The sequence below is a fragment of the Seriola aureovittata genome, chromosome 18 (assembly GCF_021018895.1).
Source record: "Seriola aureovittata isolate HTS-2021-v1 ecotype China chromosome 18, ASM2101889v1, whole genome shotgun sequence".
Taxonomy (NCBI): domain Eukaryota; kingdom Metazoa; phylum Chordata; class Actinopteri; order Carangiformes; family Carangidae; genus Seriola; species Seriola aureovittata.
Window position 1 is genome coordinate 2,418,508 of NC_079381.1, and position 26,861 is coordinate 2,445,368.

At 41.9% G+C, this 26,861-nt stretch overlaps 1 protein-coding gene across 1 annotated transcript; it reads left to right on the top strand.

Moving 5' to 3' along the window:
• The first annotated feature begins 987 nt into the window (after positions 1–987).
• On the top strand, positions 988–25,639 carry LOC130186830 (early estrogen-induced gene 1 protein-like). The gene is made up of 12 exons (XM_056404122.1): positions 988–1,144; positions 1,505–1,773; positions 13,898–14,018; positions 14,184–14,213; positions 15,848–15,964; positions 16,058–16,104; positions 16,508–16,668; positions 16,842–16,943; positions 18,050–18,263; positions 19,675–19,796; positions 19,878–19,944; positions 20,024–25,639. Exons 2-12 carry the CDS (start codon positions 1,628–1,630, stop codon positions 20,067–20,069), a joined length of 1,173 nt encoding a protein of 390 aa, XP_056260097.1. The 5' UTR covers positions 988–1,144; positions 1,505–1,627; the 3' UTR covers positions 20,070–25,639.
• Positions 25,640–26,861: the final 1,222 nt, after the last annotated feature.

The window sequence follows — 26,861 nt, forward strand, 5'->3', positions numbered from 1 at the left end:
CACTAATTTATATTTTATATCTACTACTCGTTATTATTGATCACATTATTGTAAACCTCTTTTGTCCCTGTCAGGATCCTGTAGGAATGGTGACTCTGTTTTTGTAGGTATCTGATTGGTCAGTAGTTTGGCTGTTGACAGGTTTTGATCTGATCCTCTGAATTAACCTGCAGGTTAGGAGTTCAGCATTAGTTACCATGGTGATTTACCCCAGTAACAAGAGAACTACTGTCATAGGATGAAAACCCAGAGTTAAACCTGAAGTTACTTTGATAACTTCAAATCCTACTTCTTATTTTTAATGCATGTAAATCTAACTTTACAGAAATATTATATATGACATATATGTCCCTGTATCAAGAGTGATGTTTCCATATATGCCTTATAACGTATGAAATACCCATAGTAAAATTCATATATATGTACATTTATTAAAAATATCTATATTATGGATTTATATACAGTTCTAACGTGATACAACTGCAACATCATATATTAATATATATATACTGTATGTATGCAGGTTTATTACAACATAATTTTATGGTTTTTTTTTACATTTTTTTAATTTTAGATGTTTATATATGTTTTTCTTATTAATTGTAAACATACACATCTATCTTTTATATTTACATATATCAATATATATTGATGGGTTTTGTGATGTAAAAATACATATGTGACAATATAAGCATACATACATAAACATACATATTTGTATGAGCTAGACATATATGTTAATATATAAAAATGTTCTAATTTGTAATAGGTTCCATATGTCATTTTCATGTATTATATTTTTATGCACATTTATGATCTTACTTTATTTGTATATATATATGAAAATTCAATATATAGACATGTATTACATTTGCACATATGGGATATTTTCCTTTCCTGGAGCCTGTCCCTGATCCTCTTCCTGATTCACCTCTGCTCAGACTTTGTGGACGGTCCCTAACTCGGCCCCATGAAGTGAGACGTTCAGGGAGCCGCTGTAACTGTCGATGAACTTCAGTGAAGAGGGAAAAGTTGGTAAAGATGCATCGAAACTGAGAAACTGTCCAGTAGCCGGACTCCAGTTCTCTGCAGCGGCTCACAGCTGAACCGTTTGACCCAGTCTGAGGAGCAGCGGGACCGGGAGGTGAGGTTTTGGTGATTTAGTGTTTGTAGGGCGAAGGCTCGATGGTTAAACTCGCCGAGTGGTTTCGTTGTTTGCGTGGCAGCTGTCTGCACCGGGAGAGTCCAGTAATGTCAGAGAGGAGACCAGGGGAGTTTAAAGATAATGTGTTTAAGTGTTTGAAAATACATAAGTCATCAACCAGGACTCATAACTAACATGTCTGAGGTTTGTCATGTACTTACAATGTAATGTGGGCTATTAAACATAAACGGAGCACATGAGTCCACAGCTGTCACTGCTGCACAAACCTCAACATGCAGAGGCAAATAAAGCCCAGTTCATATTGTTGTATCACAGTCTTTTCTTTTCTGTGTGTTCCAGGTCTAAACAGCTCTTCAGAAATGATTCACCTGAAGACAAAGAGGGATTTTTAAAAAACCAATCACAGCCTATTTATTGGGAGTTTTCTGGTTTCATTCATTGCTGCTCCAGTGACAGAGGACAATGACTTTTTTAATGAAAAAGAAGAAGTTCAAGTTTCAAGTGTATTTCACACTAGAGGAGCTCACGGCGGTGCCGTTTGTCAACGGGGTGCTATTCTGTAAGATCCGGCTGATAGATGGTGGAGACTTCGCTGTGACGTCATCCAGGTATTTAGAGCAACTCGTCACTTCCGCGTTGAAACCCACTAAAACCTCAGTTTCATGCTGTCCACACTCTGTGTTTGACTTCACTGATGTTAAGTGTCTTTCTTTAATGTTTTCTACAGAGACAGATTGTATAGAGTCGCTCTGCTGCAGATGATTCACCTGTTTGTTGACAGTGTTCTGTCTTAAATAAGGGACTGAGTGCAGTGGATGGTGACAGCTGTAAAACTGGTCTGAAAGTAGCAGCTCAGGCAGTTGAGCCTTTAGCACACTGTGTGTTATTTTACCCTCGTGTCTCTTGGGAAAGTTGCCTCAGCTCCACCCTGGAGCTTCCCGGTCAACACAGCCACCTGTAGGTGCTCTGTGGGAGCGTGTTGAGGGTATGTGCTTTGCTCAAAGGCTCCTGGACAAAACGGTTGAGGTGTCGGGAGAAGAAATCATTCACTTTGCTGCTCGGATTCAAACTGTCACAGTCCCAGCAAGAGTCTCTTCATCACTAAGTGAGAAAACACGTTTTATTCTCTGTAGACTGGGTGAACTAACCCTTTAATCATCAGCAATTAGTAGATCATAAGTTTGATGGTCGCCATCCTCCATCCATCAGTGTATAAACCTCACTGTGTGAGTAAGCTGAGGGGAAGTGCCACAACAAGTCATAACCTTCTCGCCCTAACTCTTTTAAGGAAGCTTTCAGAGACATTAAATGTTTTTATTCAGATTACTGCTCAATACTACCTTAACTCCGATGCCAGTTCAAGAATCGCTCGACACTGAAGGAAATACATTAGTTTGATTTCTTTCCAAAACTTTAGATTAGAAGATCAATAATCAGTCTCATGTCTGTGTGGAGCTGGAGTCAGAACGTTGTCACGTCTCACAACAACAGCATGACTGTTACTGACGCTGAGAATGAATCACATCACACTCACTAATGAACCTACATTATGGGGCTGATTACTCCTGCCACAACACATGTAGGACAGGATTGTACCTCATTTTCATTCTTATTTTAGCCAATAACTAATAATAATTATAACAAACCTTATTTGTATAACACCTTTCATACAAGAAATGTAACACAAAGTGCTTTACAACAAAGAAATGACCTGCACCAAGTGCTTCACATGAAGAGAAAAGACAGAAGTGCTGAGCTTAAATGTGGCACAAAGTGTAAAATTTCAGAGCTAGTCAAAGTGAAGAAATGAGTTTTGAACTTTCTTTTAAAGGTACTCAGTGATCTGCCTCTCTGATATCTATCGGTAGTGTTCTCCACAGCTTTGGGTCGTAGCTGACGAAGGCTGCGTCCAGTTTTTTCCTCCGGCTGTTGCTGGGAACCTTCAATTAAGCAGAAGTGGATGACCTCAGTGTTCTCGGAGGTACATAGTTAATCAGGGAGTTAGCGATGTAGCTTAGCTCGGTCCTTGCCATTGTTTCTTTCTTTAGATATGTTCTCTTACGCTGCCAATAGATTGAAAAGAAGTAGAACCATTTGATCGAGGTATCCCTTTAATTTTGTAATATGTGGTAGAATCACACAGATGAGACAAAGAAATAATTGAATTAGTTAACAGTTACCAGTCACCATGCTGGGCTGTGGTGGGACAGTGGGTTGGTTTGAACTGAAGAGAACTCCACTCTGTTGGTAGTTGCAGTACTGTTGTAGAAAAGGGAAGTGTGAGCAGTCTGGTCTGCTCTCCTGTCTGCTGTCACTGGAGATAATCTGTTTTCTGCTTTTACTCTTCAGTGTCTACACCAAAGGAAAGATCAGACTTCATATATTTTACAGAGCTGTTGTATGAGGTTACAGTTAGAAATGTCGTATTAATGTTTAATCCCTGAGAACGGTCTTTGTCACAACTTTAATTTGTCTGATATCAGACGTGAGAGAAAGGAAAAACGGATCAAATGTAGTTACTTATCCTGACTGTTGTTCATGAATCACATGTGCTGTAAAACAATATGGATCAGAATTCAGAGTGGATGAAGGATGGAGGTCACACACCTCTGTCTGCGGGTTGCTCACCTTCCTCTTTCCTGTTTTCAGAACTGTGAAAACTGTAAATCTCTTCAAGATGCTCATAAAACTCTGTCACTGTCCTGCACAATGACTTTGTGTGAATCAGTAACAAGCTACCAAAGTCTATCAGAGCAGAGCACCTCCTCTCTAACACCTCTAACACCCCCACATGTCTAACTAGCTCCCACTGTGGACTTCACCTGATCTCCTTCACTAATTAAACACATGTAGTGCTTAGTTCTTACACCGAGGTCTCTACTGCTCTGAAGCCTCAGTGCTGAACCTCACTGTCAGTCTCTTTAGATAAAGCTGCTGCCAGATGACTAAATGTAAATGTCATTATGGTCCAAACATGATGAAACCATGAGACATTAGTAGTTTTTTATAAAACAACTATTGGATGGCTCGTCATGACATTCGATACAGGATGAACTGTAACCTGGGCTTCCTCAGCCTTAGAACCAGAGTCAGGGACAAACTGTAATTTTATATACTACTAATACTTTATTTTATGATGAAATACCTGCAAAACTACTGACATCCCCGTCAGCCTTGGCTGTACTTATTCATTTAATTATCAAAGTGTTCATGGGTTGGCTGTTGAGGCTGCTGTGATCTCATTGGACGACTGTCTCGAGTTATAGTTACACACCACCACGTGTCACATGCTCTTGTAAACTGCTCATATTTGCTTGACATTCACACAGTTACAGACATGTTTATCTGAGAGCTGCCAAATACGTCAGTCTCAGTCTCACTCCCACATTTAAGGCTGCTCTCCCTCTCAGCCTTGGCTTGAGAGGGAGAGCGGGTCGTCCACTAATCAGAGGGTCGGCGGTTCGATCCCCAGCTCCTCCAGTCCACATGTCAAAGTTGCACAAGAGAATGAACCCCACTTTGCCCCTGATGTGGTGACTCATCGGTGTATGAGTACGTGTGTGTGATAGAGATGCATATAGATGTATATAGCAAGCACTGTAAGAATGTGTGTGTGAATGGGTGAATGTGGCCGATAGTGTAAAGCTTTAAGTGGTTCTTATAAATACAGTCCATTCCATTGAATCCATTTACCACCTCAGACACACACCTGCTAACATGACCAGTTACTGAAAAACACACACAGACACACACATAGAGAGCAGGCGACATGTGTGCACCGGCTGTTGTTTGATTAATGGTTGGGTGAGGACAGTGGTCCCCAACCACCGGTTCATGGACCAGAACCTGGCCGTGGCATATTTGCTACGGAAAGGACAAATTGCTCATTTATTTATTTATTTTAATTGGTAAAGTACAACAATTGCTAAAGGCTGTTATTTTCATATAAGCTATTTGTACAGTTATTACAGGCTTACTGAACTTATTGCACCACATAACCCCCCACCCCCCGCACCCCCCACCAACCACCCACCCACACACACACACACACACCCACCCTGACAACGGGTCCGTGAGAAATTTGCCTTTTGAAAACTGGTCCATGGTGCTGCTCCCAAGGTTTGAGATCGCTGGGTTAGGAGATTTTGATTGCTAATCTGTGTTTGTCTGCATGTGTCTGCTTGCGTGTGTGTGTGTGTGTGTGTGTGTGTGTGTGTGTGTGTCAGCATGTATCTGCTTGTGTGAATGTGTGTGTGTCAGGCTCATTTGCATCTCTGTCTCATTCTTCAGATTCTTCCACCAGAAAATAAAAAAAAGACAGAGTGACCAATAGGAGGAGAGGGTTTATAACTCACACACATTTGTAGCAGCACTCCAGGACACACATTAATATCCACCTGAACAGCGGTGAGTGTGTCCTACGGTGTGTGTGAGCAGACGAGTGCAGATGCAGTGCTCAGAAGAATCAGAACCTCTGTTTGCTGCTGCAGTTAAAGCCGACGTGTTTTATCAGTTGTGTTGGAGCGCTGTAGGTAAATGTTCCTTCCTGCTGCTGCTCTGTTTGACTTCAGCTCAGATGTGTTCACTGAGATTAGGCCTGAGTCTGATAATCACACTGAAATAACATTTCACTCCGGTGTGTATCCATCCACCTGCTGTCATGCATATTTGCTACCTGTGCATTAAATAAGACATGAGTGGACACACTGGAAATAAAAAACAAAAACTTCACATATTGAAACTAGAATCAGCTCCTGGGGGTTTTCCGCCTCCTCCACTCAGACTAGTTTCAGGTTTCATCCTGTTTATCCAGAGTCTTATAAGATATGAACCATTTTTGTGACATTTTGTCATAATTGCTGTGAAGTCTTGAGTAATGACTAAAAAGTGTTTTGTGAGGTCACACTGACCTTTGACCTCTGACCACTAAAATGCAATCAGTTCATCCTTGAGTCCAAGTGAACATTAGTGCTAAATTTAAAGAAGCTCCGTCAAGGCGTTACTGAGATATCGTGTCCAAGAGAACGGGACGAACGGACGGACGGACAATCTGAAAACAACATGCCTCCAGCTTTGACTGTCGCCGGCGCAGAGGCATAAAAAGTTTTAATTCTTGGCTGAGGTGGAAAAGTATATGTATTGATAAAACCAAAACAAAGTGCAGTGATCAAGCATGAAAACACACACAGCCCCGAGATGATGAGGAAGCTGGAACCTTCCTCACATTCATACATGAAACAAACGGAAATGTCTGATTTCCACCATGACCTCATCTCGTTGTTTCTTCTTCTTCTGCAGTTGTATAATGGCAGCGACAGGAGGATAAGCTCCATCAGCTGTTTGTCTTGATGAGCCCACGTTCTATTATTCATACATAATAGATTCTTACAAGTTGTCCTACATTTGGATAGAAATTTGACTCTTGTGAAAGCAGGTGACTGTTTGCTTCAGTCAGTAGTGAGTGACTCATGGAGACAGTGGCTGCAGATGCTCGGAGCAGTTAACTGGACATTTTTCTTTTAACTTATTTGTAGACAAAGCAGGTGTGGAAGAGAGTGGAGTAACTGTTGCATGCACCAAATTACATACACTCCTGCAGGGACAGGATGATGTTTGCTTACAGGTACAGTGGTCAGCAATGTCAGCTGTAAACAGTGATGCTGGAGAACTGAAGAACTGTCAGGTCCAGTCTGAGTCTGGAAGTGGAGACTCATGGACATAGATCACAGAAGTGACTGTCAGTCATCCTGGCCCTCAGTCTACCTCAGTGGGCTCATATCCCAAGACTGTAAGTAGTGATGCAGTGATGAGCCGAGCATCCTTTTGTCGTGGAAATGTGGGGCGGTCCAGTCCCCTGTAGATCTCACAGTGGAGACGTCAGACAATCATCACTTTACATTTCAATAAGCTCTAACTCCACATCCTGTTCTCTCTACAGAGAACGGCTTTGACAACAGGCTCATCAACAGCTTCATGTGTCTTCTAAATGGCAGCAAATATTGAAAGCGCTTTTTCAATCCTGATCAGTGACATGGATTTGGTCACATGTTTCTCCAGTAAAAAATAATGAAGGCGAGTTAGTTGATGGAGACAAAGGAAAAAGTTAATTGATGAAGGAGGAAGAATGTATTAATTCATCCATTCATTTAGTTTTGATTTGGATCGTGTCTTAGAGTACGAACTGTAATCGACCATTTTAATTATTGTTTCCTCATTATGAACATGATGTATAAGTAGAGGTGCAGCTGACATGTTTTTGGTAGGTACGATTCTCGATACCAACAAACTAACATCAGGCTAAACATGCAAATATTAGCCTAAACAAGCTAACATTAGCCTAAACAAGCTAACACTAGCCATTTTGAACATTGTGTGTGGAATGTTGCTACAACAGATGTCAGCTGTCACCTTCCACTACTTTTCTGTTTTCTTCCTGGTTATGTCCAATCCTGTAAACGTATGAAAATGAGTACAACTGTGACGACTGGCCAATGGCCATGCCTATACTTTTATTTGACTGGTAGCAGAAATACAAAAATTTACCTTATTACCTAGCAACTGCTGTGCGCATCCACATCCACGACCCCACAACCCCACAACCCTATGACCCCACGACCCACAACCCCACTGTGAATTCAGGCAGCGAGAGACTGAGGTGGGGGCCAGCAGGACTCTGGGCCGAGCGGTTATGGTGCATACCATATGGGCAAACTGAGCCCTTAGCAACTGGTCCCCGGTTTGGCAACCCTGTCACAATTTCAAGTTGGCATCGAGTATTGGTTCTCGCGACATCCCTGGTGGAAATGCACAGAAAATGTATAAAATGATCAATCAACATATTTGATGATTAGGGTCCAATGTCAGCTGGGATTTGCTCCAGGCCCTTGTGACTCTAAAAGGATAGGAGGTATGGATAATAGATGGATGGATGATGATTAGTGTCTAATGGAGGGAAATTCACAGCGCAGTAAACAGTCTTATTGATCTGTATTGATTATAGATCTGGTGAGGGGGTTTAGGGGGTTTGGGGTCTTGCTCCTGTTCTGGTTGTCATTTATCAGTCCAACATGTTGTTCACAAAGAAATAGCTTTTCAGTCTTTCTCTTACTTTCTGTGCAGTTTCCATAATCAGCTAACAATCTGAATGAATTAAAAAGCATGTGTTGATCAGTAAGTCAGACTCATTATGAACAGCCCCTTGGAGGCCGTGACCCTCCAGAAAGAAAGCGCTGCTTGTGTCTACCTGTCGTACAATGGTGTGTTTGTGGAGGTAGGTTGGGCTGTAAGAGAAGAAGCAGCAGAACCTGTCTGACCGTTTGTGTTTCTCTCAGGTGTGTTGTTGTCAGAGCTGTTCAGGTAAGAGTTTAGCTCCTCTGATAAAGTTAGTGCTGGAGGATGCCTGCCTCAGATTTATATTACACACCATGATGGTTGCACTGTCACAGCTGTGAAAGTGATGCTGCTTATTATAATGAGATATCCAGAGATGGAAAACATGAACACACTTTATCTTCAGTGTTTCTTTAGTCTTTAAAATGCAGTTGACTCGTCAGAGGTGAAGTGATCAGTGATCAGATCCAAACATCATCTGCCTCAGTTTTTTTTCCACGTGACAGATTTCTGCTTTTCTTCTCTTGCTCTTTTGTCTTTCTCTCTGGTTTGAAGTGGGCGGGGCTTAGGTGGATAAAGGTGTGATGGCATGTACCTCTGTGCACCAATCAGAGTGAAGCAACATTTGAATCAAAAAGTGACTGCAGTTGGGGGTGTTTGCCACACCCACACAAAGAGTCCCGCCAGTTTCATCATGAACTGAAAGTATTTACTGTGGTTTATTAACATTGACGATACTAACAGGACATTGATTAATTGACCTTGCCCCTCTCTCTCTGTCTCTGTCTGTGATAGTCAGATTGACTGGTCTTTCACAGGAATTATGGGTATGTTTATTTGCATATAGAGCGAGGAAGCTGAGAGACATGTTAATGCCTGTTTTTTTTTTTTTTTAAGTCGTTGTGTTCTTAATCTCTTGCTGTGTTAGAATTTAGAGGCCACATCCAGTGGCGGACCGCCTGTTGAGAGAACTGTGACAATTGCTGGTGGCTTGATGTGCGCTGTAAATAATCAACTTAAAGACCCTCTGATGAAAATCAAGTGTTTACCCTTGTTAACATCCATATGATGTTTTTATATAAAACAAGACATATGATGAGAGAAATAATCATCAACACCATGACTGAGTGTTTCCACCTTAAACTGCAGTGAACCAATGACAGTCTCATAAACATAGATTCACACAGCCAGGGTTTGATATGTCACAAACCTAAGGAACCAATCCTGTCAACTCGTGGGGATGGGGGGCGGGGCTAAATAAACCTGAAAACTTGTCAGTACAGAGGGAGAAATTTAGCATTAGCACAACCACTAACAATGTGTCAGCCACTGCCAGTTACAAGCTAACAAACATCATAAAAGATGCTAACTACGCTAACCATTCTGATTTCTCTGCTAGTCTATTTTTCATTTGGTTTTTCCACTTTTTATGAAGGAAAACGATGTTAAACAAAATTGCAGAGGATTTTTACAGAGTTTAGTACATGTCTGCAGAGGAACGTTAACTAGCGATAAAGAGTTGATGGACCACTTCAACATATAAAATAATAATAATAATTATAATAAATGGAAATCATTTTCATATTTATTCGTTGGCCACAAATTTTTGTATTAAGTAATCTGGATGAATTCTGTAAAAATTTATAACTAATCTGGAACCTGTTATATCAAAATCCAGGGTTAGCCTACAGAGTTAGCGGTCTGATGGTTAGCATGAGGATTTGATGTAATCTCCTGGATCTCTGTCAGTGTTGTTTGCGGCCATATTATTTTCATTACCTGCGCACAATGAATCTCTCCAAATTACAGCATTCTAATATTTTAGTGACATTGTGTATCTGTGCTTGTACATGAGGAAATAAATCAATAAAAGTTGCTAGTAAAGGAAACCTTGCTGTGGGCGGGTGTGCATGTCTTCCTACATTGTGACATCTCATTCCACAGAACCACCATGTGGGACTATCTGTGATCAGTGAGGCAGCAGAGCTGTGTGCAGAGAGCTGGACGCTTCGTAGTGTTTCCTCTGAAATGAGCTGTTCCAGATAACATCAGAGTCTAAGAGCCAAGTCGGGACAAGCCCAGCACACTGATGGTCTGAGTGTGTGATGTGTAGAGAGGTTAGTGAACCACACTGACAGCTTTAGTGTTAGTGTCCTGATGATACTGCTGTGGTCTCAGCTGGAACAGCTCACCTTTACTGTACCTTTACTCATTAGTCATCAGCTTAGTGAGTAAAAAGCAGTTTGTAGACAGAGGGAGGGACGCCAGATTCCACAAACAAAGATCACACTCTCCTTTTGGCCTGAGCTCCATCATGGCCTGCTCCGTCATGGAGCATTGTCGGGTTCAGCGTCTTCTACATGGAAAGTTGTGTAGTTGTAGTTGTTGTGCCGTTAAAGGAAGGAATGCTACTTGTCAGTTTCCCCATCTAGATAACCTGTAGGTAAGAACCACCTCCACATCCTTCACATTCCATCCTCTACTTATCTGAGGTCAGGTTACGGTGGCAGCAGGTCAAGAAAAGTCCAGACGTCCCTCGGCCCTGTAACATTTTCCAGCCCCTCCTGGGAGATCCTGAGATGTATAAACTCTCCAGCGTTTTCTGGGTCTACGTCGAGGTCTCCTACCAGATGGACAAACCCAGAAGACCTTCATAGGAGGGCACCTGTAAGAGGACCCTAACCAGATGCCGAACCACCTCAACTGGCTCCTTTCAACATGAAGGAACAGCAGCTCTACTCCGAGCTCCCTCCAGATGTCAGAGCTCCTCACCCTATCTCTAAGGCTGAGCCCAGCACCCCCCCCCCGTGAGGGTCGGAATGAAGACTGACCGATAAATCGAGAGATAACCCTTGTCCTCCCGGCTCAGCTTGAGAATAACATAGATTCTTCTCGGCGTATCATGTTGATGCAGGTGATTTTTTGCAACAACGTGCAAAACACTTTTTCTGCTCCTTGGAGGTGAAAGGTCAGTGAGGTTGAACTCTGTCATCCCTCAGCTGTGACAGAATGAGTCCTAAAACCTGGACATTTTGGCTCCTGCTGTTGTTTGGTCCTAAGGTCAATGGCTTTGTTGAGTGTGTTTTTGGTTAGATGGCTGAAACAAGGTCTGTGTTAAAACAAGCTCAAGACATTTTCACATTTCAATCTACAATATAAAATCAGTCAGTAAATACCCCAGTCCTGATTTCTTTAGGCCTTTACGTCTCGGTTGCTGACAAGTGTCTAACTGAGACTACAGAGGTTGTCGGGGACGTTAAACATCATCACGTTGAACATGAAAACTGATCTACTCTCCAGTCCACCTTTACAGCCTCGTTGTGTTTGTACAAACTGTCTCTAACTCCGTCAGAGGAAAGGCCTTGGAAGAAGAGGTCAGAGCTGAATCAAACTACAAGCTGAAGTTTAGTGGGGGTGAGGCTGAAGTCATGTGACTGTGGTGTTGAAGTCATGTGACCGTGGTGTAGTTGGTTTATAGTCTAACATTAGCTCTTTACTTCTGCTGATTGTATTTAGGCTTCAAACATCATGAAGTGGAGTTCATTAGTGAAGATGATCCTGCTGAACTAAACCTGTCAGGATCGTTAACTGTTGTTTATTTTCTCTAATAATCCAAGAGACAATATTAAAATCCCATTGGCTGTTAGTGGAGGGAACCAGGATGATGCTAACGGCGAGTTGGACTACAGAAATACATCGTCCTGCAGCACTGTGTAGATGAGGCTCTGAGGTTTCTAACTGTGGTAGAAGCTGCTGTAACAGGACTTAGAGTCCCGACCTAATGTCTCGTCATCTTATGTGTCATTGACTTATATGTTTATGAAAATATTTATTAGAGGATTCATGTGAGAAACAATCGCTATGTTTATTAATTAAAGCATCAATGTCATAACGCTGCAAACGTTAAAATCCATGAATGATGAAGTGACTGAGAGAAGTTGCTCTTCTGCAGCAGTGACACCACTCCCTCTGGCACCAGGTGCCAAATATCACACTGGCATTGTGACGATCTGTAAATGTCATGTCTTAATAAAACTGTGAGGAACATGAATCTGCAAGTCTCCTATGTCACAGTGACAAAGGGCCACAGTCTAACAGGAAGACAAGGCGGATAATGACAGGTTTTAATTGTGGACCTCAGTTTGTTTGTTTCACAAGAAAATATCAAAAAGGTTCTTTTCAAAAATGTTCTCCTGAACTTCACGTCACTTGAAACCTTGTAACCTGTGATTGTTTATTGCGCAGATCTGGATAATCATTTCAACAACATGAACTGAGGTTTTCATGATGAATAAAAAAAAAATGTTCAAATGACATCTCAGCCACATGTAAACTGAACCAGTTGTTTGTTATTGAGGAGTTTGTGCAGTGGTTCACTGAGTATTTCAAGATGTTTCCTGAACCAATTTAATGCTAATCAAGTTTCTTCCAAAGAAACCTCCTTCATCCAGATTTCCCACTGCTTTGCATATAGAAGCAATGTGACTTAATGCCATCTGATGCACAGACAGTAATAAACCCCTGCACTTTCTCCTCCAGGGAAGAGTTCATCCCTGGTTCAGCCTCGTCATGAAACATAGAATCTTAATACGAACTGTTTGTCTCCATCTTCAGCTTAACGTACAGTATTTTATCAGATCCTCTCAGTGCTCCACTAAAATCATTTGAGACAGCGACAGAGACAGAGACAGAGACAGCGACACAGACAGAGACAGCGACAGACAGAGACAGGGACAGCGACAGAGACAGAGACAGCGACAGAGACAGAGACAGAGACAGCGACAGAGACAGAGACAGCGACAGAGACAGAGACAGAGACAGAGACAGCGACAGAGACAGAGACAGAGACGTCCTACATCAAACTACATGCAGATAAACACCAAATCTGTTTTCAATCTGCACACTCAGTGGAAAACCCCTGAGCTCGGTCTTATGTGTCACATCCCAGGATGAGATCATCTGGACCCTCAACCTCACAGACTTCATGTTTTCTAATAAGAGGCCGGAGAGACAGCTGATCCTTCTCTATTGATTCTCCCTGTGATGAATATTATTTCCTATGTTTAATAACATTCAAATACATGTGATCTACATGTGAACACATCCGCTGTTAGGTTATTTCCTCCTCCTATCATGCAGATTTATTTCCATTTGTCTCTTGGGCATCAGGTTTCAGGCTCATCACAAGACCCATGACTCACTTTGTCAAGAATTGAGGCCGTGAGCTGTCCACCTTGTTTGTCTTCCCCTGGATCAGATTATACCTCAGATTCATGTTGTGTTTTATAAAGAAATGTGATGCAGTCTGTCAACCTGGTCCATCCTTCAGCAAAGGATGGACCAGGGGCCCCATGAATGGAGGAGGAGGGGGCTCAGGCTGCAGGTGGCCTGGAGCTAGACAGCCCCCCTGGAACATGCCAAGGATTATTATTATCATTATAGTGTCAGGGGATGTTGAGCTCTTTGTTTACACCTGTATACATCACATCAACCTGTGTGTGTGTGTGTGTGTGTGTGTGTGTGTGTGTGTGTGTGTGTGTGTGTGTGTGTGTGTGTGTGTGTGTGTGTGTGTGTGTTTGTGTGTGTGTGTGTGTGTGTGTGTGTGTGTGTGTGTGTGTGCAGGGAGGAGGTGCAGCAGAACTGCGTTCGATGGAGGAAGAAGTTTTCCTTTGTGTGTAAAATGAGCGCTAACCCGATCACCGGTGTGTTGGACCCCTGCATCTGCAGGATCTCTGTACGCAAGGTGAACTACAAATCCCAGCAGCCACCTCTCCATGCTTCTCTGGGTTCTGAATGTAAAGATGAGAGTAATGTACAGTCGGTGTAAATCTGGTTTGTCCTCAGGCTACATGTTCTCCATATACTGTGATGTGTGTTTGTTACAGTTTGCTTCTTTCTGTTTTTCCAGGAGCTCAAAGGAGGAAAAACCTTCTCAAAGGTGAGTTTCTTCTCTGATGATGTGATGAGCAGCTGCTTTAAATATATCAACAGTAATGTTTAACCAGCTCGGTGTGAGCTCATAAAGAGCTGCTTCATCTGTACACCAGAGTTTTACAGTGTCAGAGATGGTAAAACCTGTTAAACTCCAACCATGTCAACTTCACGAAGATCAGGATCACACTGTGTTTACTGCAGTATATGTGTGTGTGTGTGTGTGTGTGTGTGTCTGTGTGTGTGTGTGCAGTGTACAGCTCAACTTCAAGCACCTGTAGTTTAAAGTATCAGCTGTTTGCAGCTATGACAAATAGCTGGCATATTGTCAAGTGTCAGCTGATCACAGGGATCATTTACCTTCTCAGGTGATTCACATGGTTCCTGCAGGTGGTCTGCTGTGTGTTGGCTCATGTCAGTTTCTGTACTGTCTTCTATTATCAAAACATCAAGAGAAGAACCATTAATCAAAGCAGTGACTGTTTCCCTTTTTACACCAAAGTTATCAGGTATAAGCAGGTTTTTTATGACAGATGAACCTGCTGAAGAAAGGTGATTAACACCTTTCACACTACCAGACGGATTTGCCAGAGAGGACACACACACAAGTGCAGGGAGTGATGTCATCACATGCACTTACAGAGCACACACACACAGACATGAGGGGAGAGAGCGAGCTGCTAGCTGCTGTGCAGGCTCTCATCTCCAGGGTGGTGCTACTGCGTCAGAGCCTCGCTTTGGTTGGTGATTGTGTGTTTTTGAAACCTATGGCAGGGCTGCACCTCACTCTTTTATCTCTGAGCGAGTGAAGCTGTGGTGTTTCTGGTGTAACAGCGTTGTGCTGGACAGGTGACAGGTTTGCTTATATCACTGCTGATCAGAGCAGATCAGAGAACTGATAAATACCTGTGACTGCTGTCATTTTACCCGGGTGTGAATGCTGATTGTTCCATTTTGACCAGTGGAAAGGAACTCATTAGATAAATCTGTGAATTTGTTTTATGTTGATTCAATGTGAGTTTATGATTAACCAAATTGAGTCTGAAGCTAAAGCTAGTGACCCCTACAGGCTGCAGCATTCATTACGGTCAACAACATGAATGGTGGACAGAAGAAGAAGAGTTTTGTGTAGTCTGGTTCCAGACCTCTGAATCACCAAGATGCAGATGTCCTCAGTGATGGCTGTTTCCAGGCAATCAGAGCGTAGTAGGTGGGACTAAGAATCAGAAAAGAAAAAAAAACCTTCTCAGCAAAGAGTTTAATGACATTTTCAGATTGACTAGAGGCTCGGATGGAAGAATTTGCATGAAATATGTTTATAGGAACATTAATGGAAATGAGGTAGAGCTAAACACAAGCTGTGGCCCCTCAGGAGGGAAACAGTGCAGACATCATGAATGAGGAGGTTAAAGTAGGTCATTGACTTCATTCACTTCCTCACGCCATGGGACTGGTCCAGTGTCAGTTACTGATGTGGTTCACAGTGGGCGAATAAGATCTTGAAAAGAAAAAAATCTCATTGTTTGTATGCTTGTCCGTCTCCCTGTCTCTCTCCTCGTCTGTCTCCTCGTCCTTCTCCTCGTCGGTCTCCTTGTCCGTCTCCTCGTCTGTCTCCTCATCTGTCTCCTCGTCTGTCTCCAGTTAGGTTTTGCTGATCTCAATATTGCAGAGTTTGCTGGATCAGGCTCCACAGTTCGCTGCTGCATCCTGGAGGGTTACGACACCAAAAACACTCGACAGGACAACTCCATCCTCAAGGCAGGGCACACACACACACACACACACACACACACACACACACACACTGGACTAATCAGCACTAAGGTTTATTAACACATCTGTTTTTTATAGGTAACAATTGACATGACTCTTCTGTCTGGGGATCCCTGCTTTAAAACGTGAGTTCCTCTGTCTGCTCCCATCACCACCCTGCCATTGTCTGTGTCCATAGACTCTGAACACAATCATCAGTGTAAGAGTGGATAGAGCAGAATGTTGATGAGACTTTCTGAACTTTAGAAAAGTTTAAAAAATAAAAATAATGACAGCGCAACACAAAACAAGTTCATGTTGTTGGATTTTGTTGCTGTTGTTATTGTTATGTAAGTTTTAGAAATAAGGTTCCCATAATTCTGGGGTTTGGGTGAATATAAACAGGAAGTATAATGTTAGCGTAGAACTACAAGTTGAGCTCCATGTTTATATTTCTTGTATATTTGTAACTCTGTAACTTTCTGCCTCTGCTAAAGCTAACCTTTTGAAATACCCATTATACTTTCTGCCTTTTGTTTTGACCTCCAGGCCCCCCTGCACAGCCAAATCTGTCTCCACGGGGGACCAGGACCCCACCCTGCAGCTGGACTGTAAGGGAGAGAGCACTGATGCCACACTGCAGCCACTGGGCGGCATCGTGGAGGGAGCCCGCGCCTTCAAACCCAGACAGTCATCGGTACGAAGCTCAGGTAATGGCTCAGCTTCATTATTCTCTGACCCCAGCTGCCCTGAAATGATTACAGGCTGATCATATCATATTTGATGACATGTATTTATTTAATATGTGTTGAGGTTGTTGGTGTTGATCCATGTCCATGAGTCAGGTGTCAGTGTGTGTCGGCTGTGTGTGTCCTGACTACAGGGCTGCCTGAGGAGGGGGAGAGTGTCTCCAGTCCAGAGGAGGTCTTTCACACCGGTCACTTCCGCAGCGCCAGCTATGCCAGCCAGCACAGCAAGATATCAGGTCAGAGCGCCCTTCACTTCCTCCTGCTGCCATCAGACATTTGACTTCCTCCTGCTGAGACCAGGGAGGTGCTGTGAGAGCAGTAGGACAATATTTGACCTGGGGTGAATGTAATCAAGTGGTGGTGCTGCGCATCATCCAAGGGTGGACTACCAACTGGGAAAAGTGAGCAACAGGCCTAGGGCCCCAGAAACCCAGGAGCCCTGAGCGCTGTAGTGTTACTGTGTGTTACATTGGCTCGGACGATGTCTCTCGATATTAGCCCAAGCCTAATGTTACATAATTTGTGGTAATTAAATTGAAAATTTGTACCATGAGCCAAGCACCATGACCCAACATGAGAAGAATGTGTCCTGATTGATAATACAACCATGTGAAAGAAACTCTTGCAGCAAACAGGCACTGAAATTAACTTTTCTTCAAATGTTACAGGTCCCATATAGTCTAAAGATAGATGTCCATGTGTTGTTTGATTATAGATCAGGTCTAGGTTCTATATTAATACTGTGAAAGTATCAAAGCCTCAGTCCAAAGAGAAATGCACACAGCCTGTATTCAGAAACTGAGCCTTAAAACCAGCCGTCAGGACTTCTGGAACTTTGTGATGTCACAACAAAGCAGTCACTGCTCTCAGCCATGCCCCAAGCCCCGCCCACCTGGACCCACCATCCAACCTTGCAGGATTTGGTTTCTCAGAGTGTTTTCCTGAAATCTGCTATATTTTTATTGGATCACTCAGAAAACAGTCAGCCAATCAGAAGAGAGGCTCAGAGCCGATATCAAAGCACCTCCAACATCTGGATCAGCCAGAGTCATTTTGGAAACAAGTGCTGTGGACAGATGAAGGTAAAACAGTGACACTGTCCATCAGTGACACAGGACAAACTGATAGACAGAGGGAAGAATGGACTCCACTCAGTAGAGGCTGCTTTCTACAACCTCTACCCATAGCAAGTTAATCCAGGCATGTCCATACATGACACATGACCTACTTTATTCTCTTTTTTGGTTTGAAAATTTTGGCCAAAATGACAGTTACCTCTGCTGCACATCATAAGATACTTTGCTCATCTACTTTCCTTGTTAACTCTCCTCTCCTCCTCCAGGCTACAGCACAGGTCACTCTCGCTGCTCCAGCCTGACTGACCTCAGTCACCATAGAAACGCCTCCTCCAGCAGCAGCACCTCCTGCGGGGTCGCCCACCCTGCTCAGCCGCATCCCTCCACCCCCACCGAGCATCACAGACAAGCAACTCCTACCAAACCAGAGAGGCCTCCTCCACCCTCTGCAGCAGCCCTCATGTCCAACAGGTCCTCCAGGTACATACAGACACACCTGAGTTAACCCAGGGCCAATACATTGGTTGGCAAATTAGACAATTAATGAGCTAAGTTAACAAGCCAGGTATGGTGAGCGCAGACACCGATACCTGCTAATTAATGCTAACATATAAAAAAAATAATAGTAGAATTTGACTCACCTCTAAAAACAGGAACACAGACTTCCTCATGTTCAGTTAGTCAGTCAACAACAGGTCAAATTACCTGTCTGATATTTACATGAAAAATCCTCCAGAAGAACCAACAACACACACAGAGAGATCACCGTCACTGACTGAGTGAGCTGGGGTGACGCTGAGCAGACAGGTAGTTGCTTGACACTGAGCAACTAGCCAACTGTGACGGCACCCACCTGTCACTCAAAGCAGCTACGCCCTCAATTATACACAACGTTAAGCCTTGATAACAGTTGTCATGAAGGAGGAAATTAGCTTTAGAGACTAAAACTGTTTTTAGGACCAGACTATAAACATAACTTAACATGGGAGTCTATGGGGATTGACCACCTCTAGTGGTCATTTTAAGGAACTGCAGGTGGTTGCTGCTTGAGCTTATTGAACCTAGGTGTCAATGAATTCTGTTGACCCTGTTTTACATCATATTTGCATCTTGCATTACTCAAGAATTCATCTGCTAATTATGACAAAATACACTTAACCCCCTTCACTGAAATCCTTGAAAGTCTTCACCACATATTATATGAGTCTGGATAGACATGGATGTAAACTGCAGCTTGACTGGTTATCAGAGGCAAATAATGAATGAATGTATGTGAACATGAATATCATGAAATCTAAAGTCAGAACAAGACTGATAGATAAGCATTTAACTGAAGTGGACACACTCCAACGTGAACCTCTCCTGTTGACTCCAGGCAGAGCCAGTCGCCTCATTAACCATTCACATACATGTCAGCTATTAAATGAGAAGGTTTTGATTGGTCCAGGGATCTGATGTGTGATACTTAATGGGACTGAGCCATCGTTAATGTCATCAATAACACCTGCTTTTTGATCTACTAAAGACCCTGCACAGCCTCACAGGTGTTTTTAATCACTGTGGCTGGTCAGGCCTCTGCTCAGGTTGGGTTGGGCAGATTTATGCAGTGATATCACCAGACTCTATTTACTTAAGGTTAAAAAAAATAAAAATAAAATATAACAATATAGCATCAACAGCTTTTACATGTCAAATGTGGGATGTGGATGACCTGAAGTTAAGGTTTCACCAGTTTCTTTTCATGGGATTTGTTGGAAAACTCTATAGAACCAGACTGTAATATGATTGTTGTATGAAGCAGAGCCTTTGTCTGCCTTTAGCTCCTGCAGAGTGTTGCCGTGTTTCAGGTCTGAATCTTCTCTCAGTTGGTCTTTCTCTCACCCGACAACAGGAGGAAGAAGGACACCGTGCAGAGGCAGCCCAGCTGTGTGGACGACACTCGCATCGATGCAGACGACATCGTGGAGAAGATCGTCCAGAGCCAGAACTTCTCTGACAGCAGCAACAATGAAGGTCGGACAGAGTTTCACTTTCTTTAGTTTCGGCAGAACCTTCGTGTATTACAACCTTAACACTCTCTTCTTCTTCCTTCAGACAGCAACTTGAGACTGTTTGTTAGTAAAGATGGGACCACTGCCCTCAGTGGGACTCTGGCCAACAGGTACAGTACACATCTACTGTTCCGTCTCTCTTAACCAGCAGCACTTTGTCTAAATGATGGTGTGTCTGTGTTTTCTCAGAGGAACACCTGGTGTGTTTGAGCCGGTCGTCATCGAGTCTCACTGACTGACACATGAACTCATCTCCAGCCACATCAGCGTGTTACCGACTCTCTGATCGTCTGTGAGCATGTGCGCGCAGCTCGATATAAGACTACTATGATACAGATATTGAGCCTTTCTGCTTTATTTAATCAGGTGGTTGAAAGTGTATTTAACACAGCTACTGTATTTTCTCAAATAGTAGACGGGGCTTTTGTTTTTACCTCAGACGAAGAAAGAGCAGTTAGCATTAGTGTTAGCATCAGGCTAGCTGCTGATACCGAGGTGTCCATAAATACTGAATTAATTCCTTTGCATTAATATGTGGACTGTTGTCCCTTCACCACTGTGTTATGCAGCTGTGATGCTGTATTTGAACAATACTAACCAGCATTAGCAGTGTTAGCAGTCGTCAGTTATGTGCCTGATGCAAACTAAACACTAATAGTACAGAGATTAGTTATTATTTTAAAAGGAGAAACACCAGTGACTCCTTTTCTTCTGGGCTATAATTTAATTGCCAGATTCTATTTGAGAATTTACAGTAATCCAATAATTATTTCTTTACACTGGGTGTGTGTCAGACCTGGCTCCTGGAACATCTGGAGAATCACTTGTAAAAGTCTTTGTTCACTGTCGTCCCTGACTGGAGGTGACACTACAGCAACTCACAAGGCAGCAGGTCGGTTTCAGAGCAGACATGTATACATGTCACAGTAGGAAAATCACAGGTATAAATTATAAAATGAATCATGTCTGAATTCCATTCAGCTGCAGCAGTTTCATGGTGGTGCAGTGGTTAGCACCATCGCCTGGGTTCTGTGTGGAGTTCACATGTTCTCCCTGAGCCTGTGTGGGTTTTCTCCAGCTTCCTCCCACAGTCCAAACACCTGCAGGTTAACTGGTGACTCCTTCCTGTTGGTGTGAATTTGAGTGTGAATGTTTGTTTGTCTCTATCTGTCAGCCCTGTGATAAACTGGTGACCTGTCTAGGTGTACTGCGCCCTCGCCCAATGTCAGCTGGGATTGGCTCCAGCCCCCCTGTGACCCTTAAAGGATAAAGCGTTATTACTACTGTGTGTGAATGAATGAATGAATGCTTGCTTCAGTGTCAATGTCCCAGTTTATCAGGACACGACTTTGTTAATATTCCTGAGCTTTTCCTAATGTCCAAAATGTCTGCCGTGAGTACTGTGTTGTCGTCAGTTGCCAAGTGACAGTCTACTCATCAGCTGAAAGTCAAATATGACAAAAAAAAAATCAGATTTTCAGAAGACAGACAGCTGCAGGTAATAAAGTCAGTAATTAGTCTGTTTGATGAAGCTGTGCTGATTAGCAACCATACTGTGACAGGTTAGTGACCTCTGCTGTGATCCAGTTCCCTGTACTGGGATCCTCTACAGACTGAAAAGAGGACCACTCTGAAACACACCCAGTGACTCTTTGACCAGTGCCAAGAATTAGAACCAGAAATTACTTGAACAATACCCTGAAAACCACCACAGTGTGAGAAGTGTAGTCCAACACTGAAATAATGCTGCGTTCAGGAGCACCTTGTCAACTCTGAAAGTCGAACGTTTCCGAGTTTATCACCAGGAAGTGGTACCTGATCACCTGACAAGTCAGTAACACCTGTGGTAAAGTCAGGCCATGAGTCCTCTCGATGGACAACTGGAAACAGTGTTTAAGGTTCATCTCTATATAAACTCATGTGACAGCCTGTTCACTGCTCTGGCTCACTTTCTGGTTTAACCACTGACTGACGACCTCACAAATCAAGCAGCTGGTGAATGTGTGGTGATAATTTTCTGACTTTACAAGTTGACGAGGACTCAGCAGCTGCAGCACCAGAGCCGTCAGAGGCTCTGACTGAGGGCAGACTGGAACTGAAAGCTTTATGATATTTTAATGCTATTTGATGCCTGTGTACAGTATGTACTTCTATATTTTGCACATGTGTACTCTGTGGGGAGGATTGTTAGAAACCACTAAAATGAAACGGAGATGGTACAGTTTTCTAAAATGACATCTGACATGTTCTTTTTTAAAATGTCTTTATTCTTTTCCGCATTTCATGCCATTGCTCTTTTTATCAGACAAAATGCTCTTAGGAGACAGCATCCTATGTTCATATGGCTGGCCGTATGGAACCGTCCACTCCCTGTACTTACTAAGTCCTTACTCTTTGAATCTGAATCTGAATGCTCTTATCGACTTATCAAGAATGTGAGCTTGTTGTGATGTGCTCACTTGCCTGAATTCTAAATGTTATTCACCTTTTTCAAGCTTTGGTCGAATGTGCTCAAGTTCATGTCACAACTCTATATGCAGATTTATTATATGAATGGTTTGTCCATAAAAACCTTTTTACTTGTTGAAAAGTTCCTTAACTGATTTTTGCAGAAAGTAAGCTGAAAATATATTATCACTTATCAATCTCGGTCAAGGTCTTCCCTCTCTTTTAGCTCTATGTTTGGTCTCCACCAGGTCATGAGGGAAATATCTGGGGCTTGTTGCACAAAACACCTTAAGTTTTCTACAAAAGTATGACACTTTAAGGTTTAATTTCGCCTTAGCTGAGTGAGTTGAGGGTGTTGCACAGAATATCTCAAAAGTTGTGCTTAGTTAAGTAAAAATGAAGTGAAAGATTTTAAAGTGATCAAATTTTACTGTTTCCATGGAGACAGTTTGTGTGCTGGCGATAGCGCTTGTGATACATATATACAATATACTCCTGGTTCTGATTGTACAATACATATTAAGTTTTCTACTTAATCATGACACTTGAGGTTTGATCTCTCCTTGGTTGAAGGAGTTGCACAGAATTTCTTAAAGGGTTCATTTTCTTCATTTATTGGCAGAAACATGGTCATGTTGCGCTTAAGATAGCGTTTTAAGTAATCTTAAATACTTGTGAACATTTTAGGGAAACCTTCACTCTACCAACTGTAGGTGTTTTGTGCAACTGACCCCTGGGATCTGTTTCGTTTTATTCATTTATTCCTGTAAACTCATGTTACAGTTAAGATAGAGTCAGAGGCACCTTTAGTTTTTTGCCTTATTTTGGTCGCTTAGGTTGTCTATGCAACAGGTTCACTGACTTCAAGTGATTCCTTATGAAGTGATTTTAAGGAAACCTTAACTTAAAGGTGTTTCATGTAACTTTTTTTATTTTAAGGAAACCTTAACCTTAATCGAACCTAATCTAACAAGAATCAAACTTAAGGCGTTTTGAGCAATCGGCCCAGCTGGTCTCTGACTTCATGTAACTTTATTGGCGCTTTCAGAGCCTGAGAGACGGTCTGAGAGAGAAAAAGTGTAACAATGCAGAGTCTAGTGATAATCCTGTGTGGGTTTGTCACTGCCATCGACCAACTTCACATTACACATGGTCGTTTGATCCATTGTTATTATTTGAAAAATGATGTGTGCCGCTTTAAGATTGACTTTACTGTTGATTTACCTGTTTGGAAGATATGATTGGCATATGGATCAGTGACTGATAATCAGCTGACTGCTGCTGGACCAAATAGTCTCAATATATCAATTTAAGTCAGTTAATGGACCTACAGGTTCATTAATGTACTTTACTTCAGACAGAGCTTCATGCACTTTGTAGTTGTAGACAGTTTCTGCTTTCAAAGGTTGCTGCAATATGGTGTTGACTGTAACTCACAGTGGATTAAAAACTATTTTTCATATCACAGTGGAGTGGCCTGTGAACACTGTAAACTGTCCTTGTCCCAGTGCACAGAGCTGACTGTGACACTGTAGGTGGGGGTTGACTGAGGTCAGTCGCTCAGCTGCAGCAGCACAAAGCTCCTGTTGTACCAGGACTGACAGTATACAATAGATCCTCACCCCCATCTGACTCAAGTGTGTGTTTGTAGTGTTTGTGGTCTGCAGTATGTGTATGTTAATGTCTGTGTTGATGCTGTACTGTATGTGTGAATATGCCACCGTGTGTGTGTGTGTGTATCTTTCCTCTAGTCCTTTAATCCCTGGTTAATACTGGCTACATGCTGCATTAATGCTGTGCAGGACACTGTGGGAAACTTAATGTGACTCCAGCCACAGCAGAGTTTTCTATTTCTGCCCACGCCAGAGAAAACCCCAGGGGCTGGCTGCACAAAACACCTTCATTTTTCTACTTAAGTATGATACTTTAATTTCTCCTTAACTGAAGGAGTTACTTAAAAGTGTTGCACAGAAATTCTTAAAAGGTTTCCTAAGTAAGAAAAAAAGTTAAGTAATTTACAGCAGTAAAATTCTATTGTTTTGATGGAGACTGTTGATTGCTGCCATTAGCTTGTGATACCTGTTATCACTTTTAACATGAAACTGCAGAGCAACCACTGACTGCAGGTCAGATCTGTGATGTAGAATCAGTTCCTCATTGTTAAAGGTCCATTGTGTTCTCCCACTCTTCTTGGGATGTGTTAATTTTCTTCATTTATCACCTGTTGCAGTAAAGACAGAGTCAGAGGTGCATTTAGTCTTTTCCCTTAGCTTGGTGCTAAGGCCTTTTGTGCAATTGTGTAACTGACTTTAAATGATGCCTTAAGTATAAGACCAATATATATATATATATAATATATATATATATATATATATATATATATATTATATATATATAATATTTTAAGGAAAGCTTAAGGAGGAGGTGTATGGTTGTTTTGTGTAACTGTTTTTATTTTGAGGAAACCTTAACTCATACTTTAAGGGAAATCTTAACTTAAGGTGTTTTGTGCAACTGGCCCCAGATACTGTAGTTCTCTGTATCTGTGTACATGGGGTCAGTCCCTGTCCATATAGAACATATGGGGTTCCACGGAGAGAACCTTGTTGCACATTTATCCCTCCAGTCTGTTTTCCTTTTACTTCCAGACCAGCAGGCTGGTCTACAGATTTGTACAGAATTGTATGTTTAAGCTAATGTGTTATGGTGAGATGGGAACGTATAAACAGTTATTATTTACAGTGGAGGGTGTGGTCATTACAGTAAAGGGAACCATGTTGGTGAATCATTTGCAACTGTGATTTGTTCTTTACTTATTCTTTCCTTTGCACTTGACCATGTGTAGCCTGTGATATTATTCCATTATTATACAACTGAATGTTTTTTATGCATGTGGTGAATGGGATTTTTCTCTCTTGATTATTTTAAATTAAAGTGAATTGTTGAATAATTACATTGGGAATATGCTGCATTAGTGGTTGTGGTACTGAAAGAGAATATAAAACTTATTCTGACTTTTGTAATTTATTAAATTCAAACTAAAGAAGGCCAATACTTGTGAAATTATGAGAATAATAATAAATATATGCATATAAAACACAGCATTAATATGTTAAACCAACTGTGTTACACAATGTTCTATCTAAATTCTTGGTACATTTGTTTTTCTTTTTAAAGTTGATGATGGAGTTCTTTTCTTAACACATTGTAACTGTAACTGCTGGTAAACACATGTAAGAGTCACATCAACAAGTGATCTGCTCTATTGATATTATCTGTATGTAAACGACACCAGTGTTGAGGAGCAATAAAGTTTGATTTGCATAAACAAACCAAATAAAGTGGTGAAACCTGGAATCATCATCACTTCATCTTTTGATTCATACTGATCTTGACCTTTGACCACCACAATCTAATCAGTTCATCCTTGAGTCCAAGTGAATGTTTGTCCCAAATTTGAAGAAATTCCATCAAGGTGTTACTGAGATATCTCATCCATGAGAATGAGAAGGACTGACAAACAGACAAACAAACAGACAAACAAACAAACAAACAACTTAACTCAAGGTCCACTTACTGGCTTTTCCAGAGCTTACAGAGCAGTCCTCCTCTGCTGCAGAAGACAGGGACATACTGTTGGAAATGCTGGAAATGTTAGTAAGTAAGGACCTTGAGTTACTTTCTTTTCTGTTTCCAAGGTCATAAATGAACCTTTATGATGCAATTTAAGAACATTAGGAAATTAGGAAATAAATATAGAGTAGAGACTATCTTGTGATAGGATCACAGCTATTAACATTCAGACTCATGAGTGGCTTGGCAATCATTGCTACATCATTACATGAGTACATGAGTATTCAGTAGCCACCACTACATCATTAGACCACACCCATCTTCAAACTCAGTCTTCATTTTGGTCTCAACTACACGCCTGTTTTGTGACTGCCTTGCAGTGACAAAATCTGTCCACAGACAGACAGACAGACAGACAGACAGACAGACAGACAGACAGACAGACAGACAGACAGACAGACAGACAGACAGACAGACAGACAGACAGACAGACAGACAGACACCTGTATTCACACCACCTCTGTTGTAGTTCCTGCTACAGTAGGTGTCTCCAGGACCACATTTTGCCATGATGACTCACACAAACAGACACACACAAGTTGAGAATCACTATGGCTGGTAATAAACAGGATGACTACATGTACATATAGAAACGTCAGTGGAGCAAACCCGTGCATGAAGACTGCTGGAATGAGACTGATTTAAAAATGTTTGAGCACATATATTTCTGACTACAGAGTAATCAGTAAGAGTACTGAGTACACATTTTCAGAAATACCAGTCAAAATGAATGAATGAAACATCAGTGTGTACTGTATATGCAATACCTTCTTGTTTGCAACATAAATAAAAAAAAAAATATTGTATTGTTACAGAGTAAACCCCCCAACAGTAGGCTATGGAGCAGATAGACTGAGCAGATAAACAGATGCTAAAGTATCAACACATGCAATCACAGAACCTGAGTGCATTATGACAGCTGATAGTTTCAATAGTATTCTTGTAA